The 14692-nt window shown below is 37.1% G+C and overlaps 2 protein-coding genes across 2 annotated transcripts in view; one reads left to right on the top strand and one right to left on the bottom strand.

Annotated features, from left to right (window-relative positions):
- The window catches only part of LOC134542620 (nose resistant to fluoxetine protein 6-like), a 249973-nt gene that overhangs the window by 206885 nt on the left and 28396 nt on the right, over positions 1-14692 (bottom strand). The window lies entirely within an intron of this gene.
- LOC134542621 (piggyBac transposable element-derived protein 4-like) lies at positions 5801-13917 on the top strand. Its single transcript, XM_063387021.1, has 2 exons — positions 5801-11576; positions 11754-13917. The coding sequence occupies exon 2, from the start codon at positions 11755-11757 to the stop codon at positions 12703-12705; it is 951 nt and encodes a 316-aa protein (XP_063243091.1). The 5' UTR covers positions 5801-11576; position 11754; the 3' UTR covers positions 12706-13917.

Below are 14692 nucleotides of genomic sequence, written 5' to 3'. Positions count from 1 at the left end.
TAAAAAAATTTAAATTGAAAAAAAAAATTAAATTGAAAGCAGGAATAATCAGGAGCACACGGAGAAAACCATCATAATATTGACATGGATAATCAGATGCACTCGGAGAAAACCACCACACGTTTTCTTTGATATCATAAAATTACAGGGAAAATTTTTTTAAAAATAAATAAAAAAAATTCAAAAAAGGAAAAAATTACCAAAATACATAAATAGATTCTGCTAGCTTGTGAACTTCTCATTGTGTAACAAAGATAGAGTTCTAGTACAAGCCAGAATTTTATGTATTTTGGTATTTTTTCCTTTTTTGAATTTTTTTTATTTATTTTTAAAAAAAATTCCCTGTAATTTTATGATATCAAAGAAAACGTGTGGTGGTTTTCTCCGAGTGCATCTGATTATCCATGTCAATATTATGATGGTTTTCTCCGTGTGCTCCTGATTATTCCTGCTTTCAATTTAATTTTTTTTTTCAATTTAAATTTTTTTATTAATTTATTTTATTATTAAATATTTTTTCTGTATTTATATGATAACAAAGAAACGTGAGATGGTTTTCTCTGTGTGCTCCCTATTATTTTTTCAATATTATGATGGATTTCTCCATGAACTCCTGATTATTCCTGTGGTTTCTTCAAGTGTTTCTGTCTATTATGAGAAACCGCTCTCTGCATGACGGATTTTTTACCTAATGAGTCATGACATGTTATTTAGAGTTACATTTAATTCGAGAATATCTGTTACTAAATCAGCACTTGTAATTTTTTTACCAGGTGAAAATAAAAATTAAGCAACCATTACTCAGTCAAATAATATGTCATGAGACATCCGTGGAGCACTAACATGTAAGACGAACTTCCTTCTCCTTGATGTCTAGCGAAGCCATCCTTGTTTTGCGATCGTTAGTGAGCTTCCCGCATACCACATAAAACAACTAAATAAATTATGGCTCAACACAACACGTGTCGACATCACATGCTAATAATCGAGACCACATGTAACAATTTATTTTGTATGAAATAACTTAATTCTTGCAGATGAAATATTAAAAATTATATTTAAGTAATGAATCTAATTTAATTAATTCAGTTTGCATCTGACCATAGTCTCAGTAACTAATATGAATCCTGATTCGGTGACTGTTGCTGTAACGAAAGGACACAGGTGTAAGTTTTGCAGCAAAGAATTTATCTTGAGAAAGAATGGAAGACAACACGAGAAGAATGACTGTGATAAAAATCCACTACGTAATATGATAAGATGTGTTCGATGTAGCAAGTCGTTTACGCGGAGAGAGAGCTTAAAAAGACATGACAGAACTTGTAACGTCAAGCCTGTGTACAAGCTAGAGGACAACGATGGCTCTACTAGACTAAGGAAGAGTGATCTGCATTACGACAATAATTTTCCTTGTCTTGGGAGAGATTATGATCGCGGTTCTTCCGATCTCGACAAAGAACTTAAATTGAAGGATGATTATGATTTATGGAAGAATGAAGACAATGGAAGAATCTTTAACGTAAAAAGTGAGAATATATTCCAGCCGAATTCAAGTAGATCTTTCCTACTTTGTAAAAATGATGGACTCCTAAAAAGGAAGCATGAAGATGATGAAGACGCTTCGACATCATCGTCATCGAATTCTTACGGTAATCTGGGTGAAGATGATGCCTTCTACGGTGATTGCTACAGTGACTCTGCGGCTGTTGACAAAGGTATAGACTGTGATGAAGCAACTAAAGCAGGCAAGATCGAAGACTGTGGTGGTGTCCTGAGACCGAAACGATGGAAACAACGTGATATATTAAATAAATCGGATCAAGCTTGTGATGATCATTGTCTCGATAATGAAAGTTACCCTGAGGATGGTGTTAAAACGGAAGACACCAGAGAAAATAATATTTATAATAATCAAACAAGTAAGATGGTGGTAGAAGAGACTGATTACACTTCATGGAACGATCCAAACATATTGGTTGACCGGCTAAGACTTCTACATGACTCGCTTTGTGCAGGAAACTATTCGTGCATCAAAGAAATATCATTCATACTCAAAGAACTGAGGAAAGCTGGCTACATATAATAATGGCTTGTTTTACTTGTATTTGTATAATGTAAAGAAATAAATAATTGCAATTATAAAAATTTAATGTTTTTTTTTTCTTGTATTCAGATTTCTAACTAAGACTAAGTTCTCGTAACTTGTGCTTCCAAATGTGTTTCCTTTTCGTTGATGGTGCGGCCTTTTCGTTGATGGTGCTTCCTTTTCGATGTCGGTGCTTCCAAATGAGCTGCATTTTCGTTGGCGGTGCTGCCTTTTCGTTGTCGGTGCTTCCAAATGTGCTTCCTTTTCGATGCCTGTGCTGCCTTTTCGTTGTCAGTGCTTCCAAATGTGCTGCCTTTTCGTTGTCGGTGCTGTCTTTTCGTTGTCAGTGCTTCCAAATGTGCTTCCTTTTCGTTGTCGGTGCTGCCTTTTCGTTGTCAGTGCTTCCAAATGTGCTTCCTTTTCGTTGTCGGTGCTGCCTTTTCGTTGACGGTGCTTCCAAATGTGCTGTCTTTTCTTTGTCGGTGCTTCCAAATGTGCTTCCTTTTCGTTGTCGGTGCTGCCTTTTCTTTGTCGGTGCTTCCAAATGTGCTTCCTTTTCGTTGTCGGTGCTGCCTTTTCGTTGTCAGTGCTTCCAAATGTGCTTCCTTTTCGTTGTCGGTGCTGCCTTTTCGTTGTCACTGCTTCCAAATGTGCTTCCTTTTCGTTGTCGGTGCTGCCTTTTCGTTGTCAGTGCTTCCAAATGTGCTTCCTTTTCGATGTCGGTGCTGCCTTTTCGTTGACGGTGCTTCCAAATGTGCTTCCTTTTCGTTGTCGGTGCTGTCTTTTCTTTGTCGGTGCTTCCAAATGTGCTTCCTTTTCGTTGGCGGTGCTGCCTTTTCTTTGTCGGTGCTTCCAAATGTGCTTCCTTTTCGTTGTCGGTGCTGCCTTTTCGTTGACGGTGCTTCCAAATGTGCTGTCTTTTCTTTGTCGGTGCTTCCAATTGTGCTTCCTTTTCGTTGTCGGTGCTGCCTTTTCTTTGTCGGTGCTTCCAAATGTGCTTCCTTTTCGTTGTCGGTGCTGCCTTTTCGTTGTCAGTGCTTCCAAATGTGCTTCCTTTTCGTTGTCGGTGCTGCCTTTTCGTTGACGGTGCTTCCAAATGTGCTGTCTTTTCTTTGTCGGTGCTTCCAAATGTGCTTCCTTTTCGTTGTCGGTGCTGCCTTTTCTTTGTCGGTGCTTCCAAATGTGCTTCCTTTTCGTTGGTGGTGCTGTCTTTTCGTTGTTGGTGCTTCCTTTTTTGTTGATTGCGCGTAGTACTAAATGTAGTGATTGAATATATACTAGTTTATCACCTCTTGGTGTTACTAAAATATTTTTCAAGGTCACTTGGTCCTTTAGAATGTATAAAAATGTCACGATGGATTACGAAGGTCATGTGGTCCTGAAATGACTAGCCTATACGTCTGATAATGACATGACTCGGTCTCATGGACTGAAGACAATTGATCTATATGTGTGGCTTTGTACATGAACGGTTTATATGTTATTCAGATTATTGAAAAATTAGACTTTCATAATAGGCTAATCGGAACTGATTTAATTCGTTGGTCCGGTATATTGACTTTGGGTTTTTTTTTTTTTCGTAGAGTGAATGATTAATTAACTCCGCGAAAGGTAATGGAAAACAGAACCTAACATTTATTTAATAATTAGTTACAACTGACTCTGGTCAAGAATCGAACCGTGGACAGGGATCCATCGATTCAATTTGTAAATTAATAATTGATTTTTTCGGAGACTATTGGAATTTTTCCCGCATTTCTAACTAAATAATTACATGATTTCAAGATGTCGGCCGAATTTCAAGATGTCGGGCACCTCAGTAATAATAAATGATTACTGCACTGTAGCATGTTATTAAAAAATTATCATGACGGTAAGACGAGTACACACAATATGGAGTCCTCCAGCAGACGAAAACATGATGGTGGCAATGACCACTAGCATGTGGTAGCTCCTGGTAACTTGTACTGAACATAAAATGACGGATCCGTGATGGACATCAAGGTCAAGGTCAAATTTCAAGGTCAAGGTCAAAGTTTAAGGTCAAGGTCAAAGTTTAAGGTCAAGGTCAAAGTTCAAGGTCAAGGTCAAATTTCAAGGTCAAGGTCAAAGTCCAAGGTCAAGGTCAAAGTTCAAGGTCAAGGTCAAAGTTATGGTGAACAGAACATTATACTAACATGACTCCAGCACACTCTAGCAGACGAAAACAAGATGGTTCCCTCCAGCGGACAAAGACAAGATGGCGGACATGATGTCATACCAGCTGATGGTAAATACCTAGTTATGGGTGGTGGTAGGTCAGTCTGTAGGTGGCTTCTGTGGAGGAAGGATCTGATTTTTTTTATTTTTTGCTCTCATCGGTTTCGAACCAAGGACGTACATCGATATAATCAATCAGAATTCTATTACGTTAATTTTTTGATGAATTTTGGAATTTTTCCCGATTTTCTAACATAAAAATTACGGATTTCCAAGATGGCGTCTAAATTTCAAGATGGTGACTAAATTTCAAGATGGCGACCATAACGATAGTTGCAACATTAAAAGGATCCAATATGGTGGTCGTAACGTAAAGTGTAAGAATGACATGGTACTCAACCAAGATGGCGACCGTAACGATAACTGCAACAGTGGTTTTTAATATTTTTTTTAATTCGATCAAATAATTTTTTTAATGATTTTTAAAATTTTTCCCGATTTTCTAACATAAAAATTGCGGATTTTCAAGATGGCGGGCGTAACGGAAAATGCAACGGTGACGTCATAATCCTATAAATGGCTTAACTGAGGTTTGAGTTAAGGATTCTTAAGCCAGTTTTAGGAATTTTCAGCCGCTGGGATTTTTAAGGAATAAAAACGGGAATTTTTCCCTCGAAACGGGAAATTTTTCCCTCGAAAAGAGAAATTTTTAATTTGTGGAATTTTTTGAGATTTTTTGGCGGAATTTTTTTCCACAGAAATGTAAATTTTGGCGAATTTTGAGGAATTTTGGGCAAATTTTGCCCGATTTTGGCGATTTTTGAGGATCAAATTAAAGGTCAAGGTCAAATGTCAAGGTCAAGGTCATCCAAGATGGCCGCCGTGACGTCACAATCCAAGATGGCGGACGACAATCATCAATCCACAGCCTGGAAGCCTGTGCCAGTATGCCCTATTATATACTACTCGTGTTTTAATTGTATAAGACAATTTTTTAGTACATTTATCTTATTTTAAGAATCTATTTCAAGAATTTATTTATTAGTGTAGAAAAAATTTATTTAATTTGAGATCAAACCTGCATCTATACAATTCTCAATGATTATAATTTTTCCTATAAAATAATAGTAATAACTTATCTCTGTGTATACCTAACAAGCAAGAAGTTTCACTTCTGATGTGAGTGGACTTCACGCACACAGTATATATTAAATATCTGGTACTAAAATTCCTGTTTTACTACTTTCGTTTATATATTGTATCTTGATAAAATCACACTTAATTCATTTTCATTTTATGAGGTGGACAATTCAAAAAAGTTGTTGAACATGCACCTTTTTTATTTTATATGAATTCATGCCATCATTTTCACTATCGCATTCATTATTATGGTTAAAGCTTTACTTAGATTGATTAAATAATGTCACCTAACTATTAAAAACTCAATTATTTTAAGATATTTTAATACAATCACATATTTATTTGAAATATAGAATGTAGAAATACAATTTTTATCAAATGCATAATTTGATTCTAATTGTTGGTTTTACTTAGTACAACTTAAACAAAATTCCAAAAATTTTGTTCTTTTATCCTCTTTTCGCAAATGTATATCTGTGTTAAAATTCAGAACTAAGTAAATATTGCAATAACCAATAGCCAAATAAAACCAAACTTATTCCTTTTTTCACCACAGATGTGAATTACAAATTATTTTAATAAAGTGACATTAATAATTAAGTGACAATAATAATTAAGTGACAATAATAATTTAAAATATCATCTCGATATTAGTAGGTATATATAGTTCATCCTGGAACACCGGCTCAAGGCTCACAAGCCAGGGAGCCATGGAGGCCATCTTGGAATATGTATTGGCTACCATATTGGATGACCTTGACCTTGAATATTTGACCTCGGCAGCCATCTTGGATTACATCACTTATGCCAGCAATCTTGGATTCCACCATTTGTTTCCTATAACTTTCTACCATTTTGTTTTCTAGAATTTTCCATCATTTGGTGTTTTTAGAACATTCCGCCATTTTTAATAATGAAATCATATCCAACATCTTGAAAATCCATAATAATAAACCTATAAAATCAGGAAAAATTTTGAGATATAAAATAAATATAAAAATTTTAATAAAAAACCTAAACATCGAATGCTCCACTCCTATGTGTTGTACATTTCGTTATACCCACCGTCTTACAAATATATTTACTATCAAAATAAATAATAATAAAAAAATCATCTGCTGGAGGCAACCATCTTAATTAGTAGAGTCCGACATATTGATTTCATCTGATGGATATTACTATTGAGTATCGGTTCCTAAAGTATCCAGTGTATGTAAGGTCGAGTTTCTATTTCCTATTAGTGTTGTTTTGAACCTTAAAGACCAAAAAATCCACAAAATCCACAGTAATTATGTTAGTGATATTAGTTGTGACAACAATTTTTTTAAACATAATCATTTATGATATTTATATGCATAGTCTGAGATTTGTTATCATATATCACATTTATTGTCTCATCATTGGGGATGCGATGGTTATAGTTATAATACTTTATAACCTTTCATCCAACAAATATTAATTTATTACTCCATCATATTCTTCACAAGACCAGAAATGCTTTAGAGTCCTCACTGACATTTAAGAATCTGACAAGTAAGAATCTTTTCTTAGCATGATTGAGTTTCCACATTTGTATTTAAAAGCTGCATGGAAGGAGAAAGTTTAATGTTTGTGTAAATATTTTACATTTCGTTCTTTTCTGAGTCCCATTTAAGTATGATTACTTAGAGAATTGTAGATTGTATAGTAAAATAATAATCAGTATGCAGTTAAAATCTTATTTATGGAAGCAAAAATTCTCAAGAAGAGAAAACTGTTCACACCAATCAAAACTATATATATAATAACAACTAGAAACTATGCACACAAAACAGAAACAATGCATATAAAACAGAAACTATTTACAGAAACTTAAACTGCATACAAAAATGGAAACTATATAGAGAAAACAATCAAAATAATAAAAAACATTTATTCGTCGTCCCCGACATATATGTGAGGGACGTGTGGATACCGTCCTCGCATATCCTGCGCTTGTCATCCTCCCATGTTATGGGCAGCACTGAAGAGCACATGCTGCCTCGAGTGTATAGCCCTAACTGCAACTCGTCTTGCGTGGTGGTCCTGCAGAGCATTCAGGTAATCACTCAATTCAATATGGATTTTGACCACGCACTGGTGGATAACCTTGGCTTTCTTTTCGACCATGCCACTGTACTTGTAAGTATAGAGTTTGGCCCACAGACCAACAAACTCGAAAATAACCTGTTCCCTGCACTCATCCTTAAACATCCCAAAGAATTTCTGGTTGATGGGGGAGAAGCAAAGTTCGTTGGAAGGATAGCAGCTAGTGTCAAATCTGACATAAATGAAGGGTCGGCTTTGAGATCAGAGTAAAAGTCTGCTGTCTGTATCTCATAAACAAAATTATCTATGTCCATGTATGCTAGTTTAATATTATTTTGGTATCTGGGTTGCATGGTATTTTATTGGATATTATACATGAGGTTCTTTGAAACATCGAGTACTGCTCATCCTTCATATATAGGCTTGTCAAAAAATATGGTTTCGTGATTTGAGTGGAAAATGCTAAAATTTTGCTCATACATTGTGCGGACCTTGAAGGACAGACCGCACACCCGCTTCTTAAATTTTCATGGAGCACACCAACTCCATTTTAAACTTATGTCTCTTTTTTAACATCAATTTTTCGAACATAGAGTTCACATCATACGTAAAGAACTCCTTCACGACTTCATTGGCTATGGACTGGCGCTTAGTCGTGTTGAGCTCAATATATGGCTCTAACCACGCCAACTGCTCCAAATGGAGGACTCTGTTCCCGAGATACTCTCAACCCATTTTATACAGCTTGCTTTAGATTTATGTAGTGCTCTTTATTGTCCATCACTGTCATCAGCTTAGATGGTTTTGAGCTGAACGGACACTGATTGATGAGGAGAAACCGCAGGTATTTGCAACTTTTGTGGAGCTCTGGAGGGTAATCCACATTACCCTCGATAATGTAGCCTGTATGAGAATTGTCTTGGACAGACATGACATCAATGGATGTTTCTGCCATTGGAAATGAAGAATAGGAAGCGACAATGACATCGCCCACCTATACAAATTATTTGCATCAATATACTCCAAAAACATGGATGGCTTGGATATATCATAAGTTTCTGGCACGTAGGTGTTGTTTGCCACACAATGACGTTTGATGCTTAGTGCTATGCTACCATGAATACCTGCTTCCAAAAACATATATATCATAATGTGTTAAAAGCTCTAGTTTCAGCACTGTAGTACGTAGCATAGCATCGAAATCAAACCCAGGAGAAAAAATGTAGTGTGAGGGGTCTAAATTATTTGTCTCCGGGCACAGACTGCGAAAATTTTCTAGCACAACTGCCAAGACCAGGATATCTGTCTTCAGGTACAAGTCAGCGTAATCCCCCAAAGTAGTACACCGAAAATTGTCCCAGACATTTTGTGCATGAGCATAATCGACCTTGGAGATCCCATAATCAGTAATAATATTGTAGAACTCGCCAATGTATGGAAAACTCGTTTCATCTAATCGAGCAAAGAATCAACAAAGTCATACAGGAAGATCCCCTTGTGGATACCTAACTCTAGCTCATCAGGTGCGAAAAATTCAGCTGTAATTATAAAATTGTATGCAGGCAAAAACTCAGCAAGTGATGAGATACCGCGACTAATAAAGCAGACAATATCAACAAATTGGATACTGAACTTACCCCACAACACCTTGGAAAATGTTATCAATTTTCCTCGGAGTTAGGAATGATAAAAATATATTTAGGTCATACCCCAACTTCTTGATAATGATCTGGTCATATGTCAGGTTGTGGAAGAATACAATCAACTTCCTCGGTCTGTATTTAAGAAGGTTGCAGTCATTACATGTGGCCTCCAGATATTCCCCAGGGAAATGATTATGATCATGAACTTTCTTTGCAGTTCCTCCAAACATTCCACCGCAGTAACAACACGTTGATGCTTGCAGAAAAGCAGTGTTCTGTGCTTGCGAGGGGGGTGTCATTTGAACAGACGTAGAATATATTGTCTGTGAATTTTGTCCGATTTCAACAATGCGAGAAATGAATCTGTCATCTACATAACAACCTATATACACTTCAGATTGGGATGGAAGTGAAGAATTAAGTTTGCAGAAATTATTTTATTATCAGCTTTCACGTAAATGCATTAGCTGTAGGCCTTATGATTTTTACAATGTAGTGTGCATGTTCTTCAGGATTCGGTCGGCAAGTATTTATTTTCTCGAGAACAGTTTAAAAATCACAACACACAACAATAGGCAACTTATCGGCATTGTGGAAATTTGGGACTGAAGAAAATGGGGCTGACCATTCTCATCATGCTGAAGCATTTCCAATCGAACAGCATCATGTTGTTTGCAGAGCACACTATGTTTTTCCAAACACTGAATACCAGTGAGCCCGGCAAACCTTTACTGATCATGATAATGCTTGAAGCATCTTTTGCATACACGAATAGTATCATGAAGTGTAGTAAGTTGGGAGTGCACCTAGGCAGAAAACGTATTTGTAGATGTAAAATGGTATGAATTGCCGTTGACCAAGAGCAGAAGATCAAAATGATATTATTTTTCTTCTGAAGCGACTCGTGCCGGTACAATGTTCTGGTTCTCATCAATGCTTTAAATGTTGATTGAGACACCAGGAGCTTTTTCTCGAACAGAAGTATTTGCCAGATTGGAGTAGGAATCTCGATCTTCGTGAAGTTTAACTTTCTTTCCACGTCATGGTAGCGCTGATTGACACACTCAGGTTTCTTACCCTCCACATACTTGACCAGATTAGACCACTTAAAACACATGTGTTCATCTAGGTTTTATGGATTAATCACTGCATGCTTTTCTTTGATGGATGTAGGTATTTCGATGTAGGAGCTGGCTCGAAGTGTATCAAGCATATTTATGCTTAGTTGAAGTCGCTTATCAGTAGACAAAGTCCATCAAGACCCCTTAGCCATGTAGTCTTCCTCCTCTTCGCAGATCTTACCGATGGATACGGTAATGGCATTCTCTGCCTAATGACATGTGTAGAGAGAAACATTCATTTCTTTGAATGCCCTCTTGTCTTCACTGGCATCAACGGGATTTTCATAATCACACTCAAGCACGATGTTGTACTTGAGGGGACCATTCTTCTCAATCTCCTCTAAAAGTTGTCTTACATGTTAAACCTTGACAGAGTCCAAGTACTTACATATATCCTTGGCAGAACTGGTGTTATTTTCTGTCCCATATGTATTCAAATTGCATGGACTCCCACTTTAGCAATTATGAAGCAGTGAGAGTTGGCCAAACCTGCTCGGGTAACCACCTTTGTTCGGCTGGTGCTTGGCTTATGTGTATCTGCAGGCTTAAGTGCTGTCATCCTCTGCTTCTTGGACGAAAGTGGAACAGGGCCCTTGCGCAGTTTGGTGTGTGCTTTCAAATTGTCAGCCCTGGCGAACTCTTTACCACAGTTTTCACAAGAATGCACTTTATCGTTAGAGTTGAGACCACAATCTGTCTTCTCGTGACATATGACATCACTAGCATAGGCAAAGGTCTTGTATCAGAAACAACACCGGATGTTTGATGTTTTGGGGACATCACTAGTACATGTTGTCAGATGCTGCTGCATCTTATCGCTGCAAGCAACCCTATTGCACTGCTGGAGGTCGCACTGTATGTTGTTGGTACACTGATGTTCATGCTGGTAGCGGTTCTTAGCTACTGTAAAGGTAGCAGGACAGATACGGAATTTCTGTACGGTAGATGCCATCACAACGATCCATAGTCTGGTCTCAATGTACGGAACACACAAATAAAGCTCGATATATGGAGAACTGTAACAAAATAATTGAGAAAACAATGTAGCTAGCTGTTACATGAAAACATTTGCATACATAAGCTCAAACCTACATAGCTATTAAACTAACCTTAACCTTCCGTTAGGCGCGCGCGCCTGACAGGTGCATTCTTATCTTGTTTATGTTCCCTGCACGAGGTCGTGTGTCGGGGAGGGGGCTGCTATCGTCTAGCTTCCTAACTTTTGTTTCTTCTTTGGTTAGTTCATGCATGACTGTTGACGGAGTTACTTCAAGGCTGTGGCAGCCATTTTCACCCTGCAGGTGCAGCGCGACTACTGACGTAAGTTTTTCGACTATGATATTTTCAATTGCTATCTTCACCAAATTGCTTATTAATTCTATTCAATTACACACTTATTAGCTAAGATTGTGAATTTAACATTAACTACTGAAAAAATAGAATCACCTAGTAGGTGTGACGCGACTTCATGTGTTTGTTTTACAATATGTGTTTCAGGATGGCTGGGAAAAAAATAATTTATAACTTGGATAATCCTGAAGACGTCAAGAAAATCCATAGTATGCTGTTTGATGATACTTCGGGAGATGAGGACTTTGGAGAACAATCTGATTCTGATAGTGAAGATCAGATACACAAGCGAGAGGAAAATTCAGACACTGAGCAAAGCTGTAATGAATCAGATGGTGATGATCCCGGTAATGCATCTTACTACATGGCAAACCATAAGAAAAATGGTAAGATCGTCGATTCGTACCAATGGAACAAATGCCCATGTCCGAACAAGAGGAGAAGAGGTAAGCAAAATTTGTTATTACACATCCCTGGGGTTATAGGAACAGCAATGAATGCTGAAACCATTTTAGATACCTGGCTTATTCTTTTTGATGAGTCAATACTCGACTCTGTTGTTGCATGGACAAACCAACATATTGAACTTGTAAGACCTCAATTTAATCGCCTCAGAGATGCACGTTCGACGGATGTAATAGAGATGAAGGCTTTTATGGGTTTGTTGTACCTAGCTGGTGTGTATCGTGGGTCACGCCTGAACTTAGAAGACCTTTGGGATCCCTCTGGGGATGGTGTTGAAACATTTAGGCTCACCATGTCCTTAAAACGCTTCCGATTTTTGATGAGGTGTATTCGATTTGACAACAAAGAGACGAGAAATGAAAGGAAAGAACTAGATCGAATTGCACCAATACGAGAATGTTTTGAAACATTTGTTGCTAATTGCCAGAAAAGTTACTCTCTTGGAGAGAATGTCACACTTGATGAAAAATTAGAAGCATTTCGGGGTCGTTGCGGTTTCCGCCAGTACATTCCCTCCAAAACCTGCCAAATATGGAATCAAGATCTTTGCACTTGTAGATTCCAAAATGTATTACACTTTCAACATGGAAGTATATGCTGGGAAACAACCAGGTGGACCGTATGCTGTCAGTAATCATTGTACAGATGTTGTTCATAGGATGGTATCGCCCATAGTCAACTCAGGACGAAATGTTACTACTGATAATTGGTTCAGTGATGTTCCACTTTTGAGTGATCTGGTCGATAAAAAACTATCCCTTGTTGCCACACTGAAAAAAAATAAATGGCAAATCCCTGACGTATTCAAACACATGGCTAACAGAAGTGAAAAGTCTAGTATATTTGGATTCAGAAAAGAAGGGACTTTAGTTTCCTATGTTCCTAGGAAAAACAAAAATGTATTTCTCATATCCAGCCTTCATTTTGACGATGCAATCGATGATTCTACTGGGCCTTCAAAAAAACCGGACATCGTAACATTTTACAATGAAACTAAAGGTGGTGTGGATACGGTGGATAAATTGTGTGCAACGTATAACGTGGCGAGAAATGCTCGGCGGTGGCCTTTGGTAATATTTTTTGCTATGCTCAATGTGGCCGGTATCAACGCACAAGTCATTTACTCTGGAAACGGTTATGTTGTAGCCAACCGCAGGACATTTTTACGCCAACTTGCCAAAAGTCTTGTTTCAGAAGAAATGACACGACGCAGTGCTGAAAAACAGAATTTACACATAACACTTCGGCACAGATTGACAGAAGTAACCAAGCAGCCTCTCAAGTGTAGGGAATCGAACAGCAAATCACAAGAGATGAACGACCAAAACAATAAAAGGAAATTGTGTGAGCCTTGTCGCGAAGACAAACAACGCAAAAATACCAAATATTGTTGCGCTACTTGTGGCAAATATTTGTGTTTGAGTCATGTCACTATTATTTGCAAAGATTGTTATGAATGTAAGACATCTTCTGCAGATGATGGTTTGGAAGTTGATAGTGAATAAGTGGAAAAGGCCTGTGAGTTGGTGAAAAAAAGACAGCTGAAAAACAAACAGTGTCTGCAATTTTTATATTTTATGTGTTCTCTGAATTTTTAGTGCTTTTGTTTTTTCATTTTATCATGCTATTTTACTTCAAAACATATTTCCATCTGGACTCATTTATACGAGAAGAAAAGTTTGTATATTACCTATTAATTTCACAAAGATTTGGATTGTGTATGTACCAAATAAGAAGTGTAAATAATGCATGGAATTAATCGAAATATAAGAACTTACATATTTCATAACATATCTCACTAAATTATGTTTTATTTAAATACTGAAAAATAATTTTAAAATATTATACCTGAATTTCTTTGTTACTGATCTATAGCTATTGTTTTGGATTTTTTATGCATTTATACTGTGGTAATATTAACAATAAATTATGAAGATTCTTATGTTAAATAAATTTTAAATTTACATTTTAAATCTTTACATATATACAGTTCAAATTTACATGGTATTGTAATGAAACTCTTCAGTAGTGGGGATTTATGTTGGTGGAAATAGGAGGAGCACCTCACAGGTGCATTGCGCCAATCCATGTTTGAAACATAGGTGCGCCTATCGGAAGGTTAAATTAGCGCTATCTTGCCTTAAACTAACCTAAAAAAAATCATTGAAATGTTTAAGAGTAGTATATGAATGTATTTTCTGGGACAGGATTCAGGATGTGGTTGTGGTGGCGGTGTCAGCCATCTTGGATTGTGACGTCACGGCGGCCATTTTTTACTCAAAATACCTCAAAATTCCTCAAAATTGACTCAAAATGACTCAAAATTTCCCGTTTTAAGAAAAAATTTCCCGTTTTCGAGGGAAAAATTGCCGTTTCGAGGGAAAAATTCCCGTTTTATTCCGTAAAAATCCCAGCGGCTAGAAATGTCCTAGAAGAGGCTTAAGCATCCTTAACTCAAGCCTCAGTTAAGCCTCTATCAGGACTTGACCTTGACCTTGACCTTGACCCCGGTGGCCATTTTGGATCCGCCATCTTGGATGACGTAATTTTGTTTTCTCGAACATTCCAGCATTTTGTTTTCCGTCATATTGGATGATGACGTCACCGTTGCAATTTTAGTT

Source organism: Bacillus rossius, assembly GCF_032445375.1.
Source record: "Bacillus rossius redtenbacheri isolate Brsri chromosome 9 unlocalized genomic scaffold, Brsri_v3 Brsri_v3_scf9_1, whole genome shotgun sequence".
Taxonomy (NCBI): domain Eukaryota; kingdom Metazoa; phylum Arthropoda; class Insecta; order Phasmatodea; family Bacillidae; genus Bacillus; species Bacillus rossius.
Note: the sequence above shows the minus strand (reverse complement) of the source record. Positions and strands in the feature narration are given on the sequence as shown.